The sequence below is a fragment of the Apis dorsata genome, unplaced genomic scaffold, assembly GCF_000469605.1.
Source record: "Apis dorsata unplaced genomic scaffold, Apis dorsata 1.3 scaffold_74, whole genome shotgun sequence".
NCBI lineage: Eukaryota > Metazoa > Arthropoda > Insecta > Hymenoptera > Apidae > Apis > Apis dorsata.
This window is the reverse complement of record NW_006263372.1, coordinates 237,041-238,768: the sequence shown is the minus strand read 5'-3', so window position 1 is coordinate 238,768 and position 1,728 is coordinate 237,041. Positions and strand designations below refer to the sequence as shown.

At 19.0% G+C, this 1,728-nt stretch overlaps 1 protein-coding gene across 1 annotated transcript in view; it reads right to left on the bottom strand.

Annotated features, from left to right (window-relative positions):
• The window catches only part of LOC102681013 (digestive cysteine proteinase 1), a 2,796-nt gene extending 1,468 nt beyond the window's left edge, over positions 1–1,328 (bottom strand). The window contains exons 1-6 of the mRNA XM_006610375.2: positions 1,278–1,328; positions 1,041–1,193; positions 795–967; positions 585–689; positions 343–502; positions 72–264 (exon numbers count right to left, since the gene is read on the bottom strand). Coding sequence (XP_006610438.1) covers positions 72–264; positions 343–502; positions 585–689; positions 795–967; positions 1,041–1,193; positions 1,278–1,317 — 824 coding nt within the window. The 5' untranslated portion in view covers positions 1,318–1,328. The remainder of the gene's footprint in view (positions 1–71; positions 265–342; positions 503–584; positions 690–794; positions 968–1,040; positions 1,194–1,277) is intronic.
• Positions 1,329–1,728: the final 400 nt, after the last annotated feature.

Below are 1,728 nucleotides of genomic sequence, written 5' to 3'. Positions count from 1 at the left end.
AATTATATAATTTATGTGATATATATATATATATATATATATATATATATATATATAAACGCAATATTTACCTTAAATTTTGTCTAAATACTTCTTTACGCATCAATTGATCTGTATGATTCTTATATTTTTTGTTATGAATTTTTTTGAAATCTTCAAATGCCTCATTTACATGTGTGTCATAATTATGAACAAATTCACGCATAGGATTAAATGTATATATATGTTTGTCTCCAGGTCCAGGAAAACCAATACATGTCATATCTGTTTATAGTATATATTTCATAATTAAAATATATTTAAATGAAATTTATGTTAACAAATGAAAAGAATTTTACTTACTTGTTGTAATTTCAAATACTTCTGAGTTAGGTATATCAGATGAGTACCAATCATAATCTAAATAGTAATGATCATAGTGAGAGCCCAAAAGACTATTAAATCCTCTCATTTCATACCTCACAGGAATTGGTTCTTTAAAATTAGGTAAATGTGGAGATTTCTGTAATTAATTTTAAAATTAGATATATTCAATTAATAAAAATAAATGATAAAAATATATAAAGATAAAGAAATATAATTACCTTATATCTTATCCAAAGAGTATATTTATTTATCTTTTCATCAATCTGTTGTTCCAATCTCCATTTTTCACATAATAATCCATTAACTATTTCCTCTCCAATACACTAAATAAAATTTAATTTTATATTAATTAAATTTAATATTAATTAAATATTAATAATATTAATTAAATTTAAATATATAAAAAAAAATGAAAAATATTATTTTACCTGCATACTAGTAGTATCTGGTATAATAACTTGAGGTTGTATTTTTATTTCTTTAGTACCATTTACTTCAAGACATGTTTCTTCATTGATAGCAGATTCTGTGGTAATTGGAGCAATTTTTATACTTTTTCCATATTCTCCTTTGTGAGACAATTGGAAAGTTTTCACCATTCCTAATTGAACCATATTTAATCAATTTTATTATTTAAAAAAATATTCATTCATATTAATATATATCTAAATTACCTCCATAATAATCAATTCTACTAGATCCACGTGTGCCATCATACCACGCATAAAATGGTTCACGGATTTCTGCATATGGAATATATAAAGTTCCTTTTACTGTATAAGTCTTGCTAAATGTTGGAGATTCTATAGCCACAATGTAAGACACTCCTGATAAAAACAATGATTATTTATATTTTCTAATATAATTTTATAATAGAAATTAAACAAAGAAATTTAAAATCATTATCTTACCTAACAATAATAATATAAAAGTATATGTAAAAATATACATTTTTATTTTCTGTAAAAAAATAAAAATATTGTCAATTAGATATTTGATATTTTACAATTTTATTAACATTATGATTTATATTAGATACTATTGATTAAATTATTACTAATAATAAAACAATTTAATTTAGTTAGAGACTATTATGAAAAAAAAATTATTTGTCAAATGATCACTTTTTATATTAAAATAATTTTTACAAATTTTATAAAATATTTTATAAAATAATATTTTTTAATATTATTAATTATAATTTTTAAAAATATTTAAAAAATAATTTAAATAGTTGAAATATGTAATTTAAAAAATAAATATACAAAATTTCTAATTACTATTAATAATTAGAATTAAAAACAATCGTTTTATAAATTAAAATTAAAGAATATTTTATATTTTTATAAATATTTAAAATAT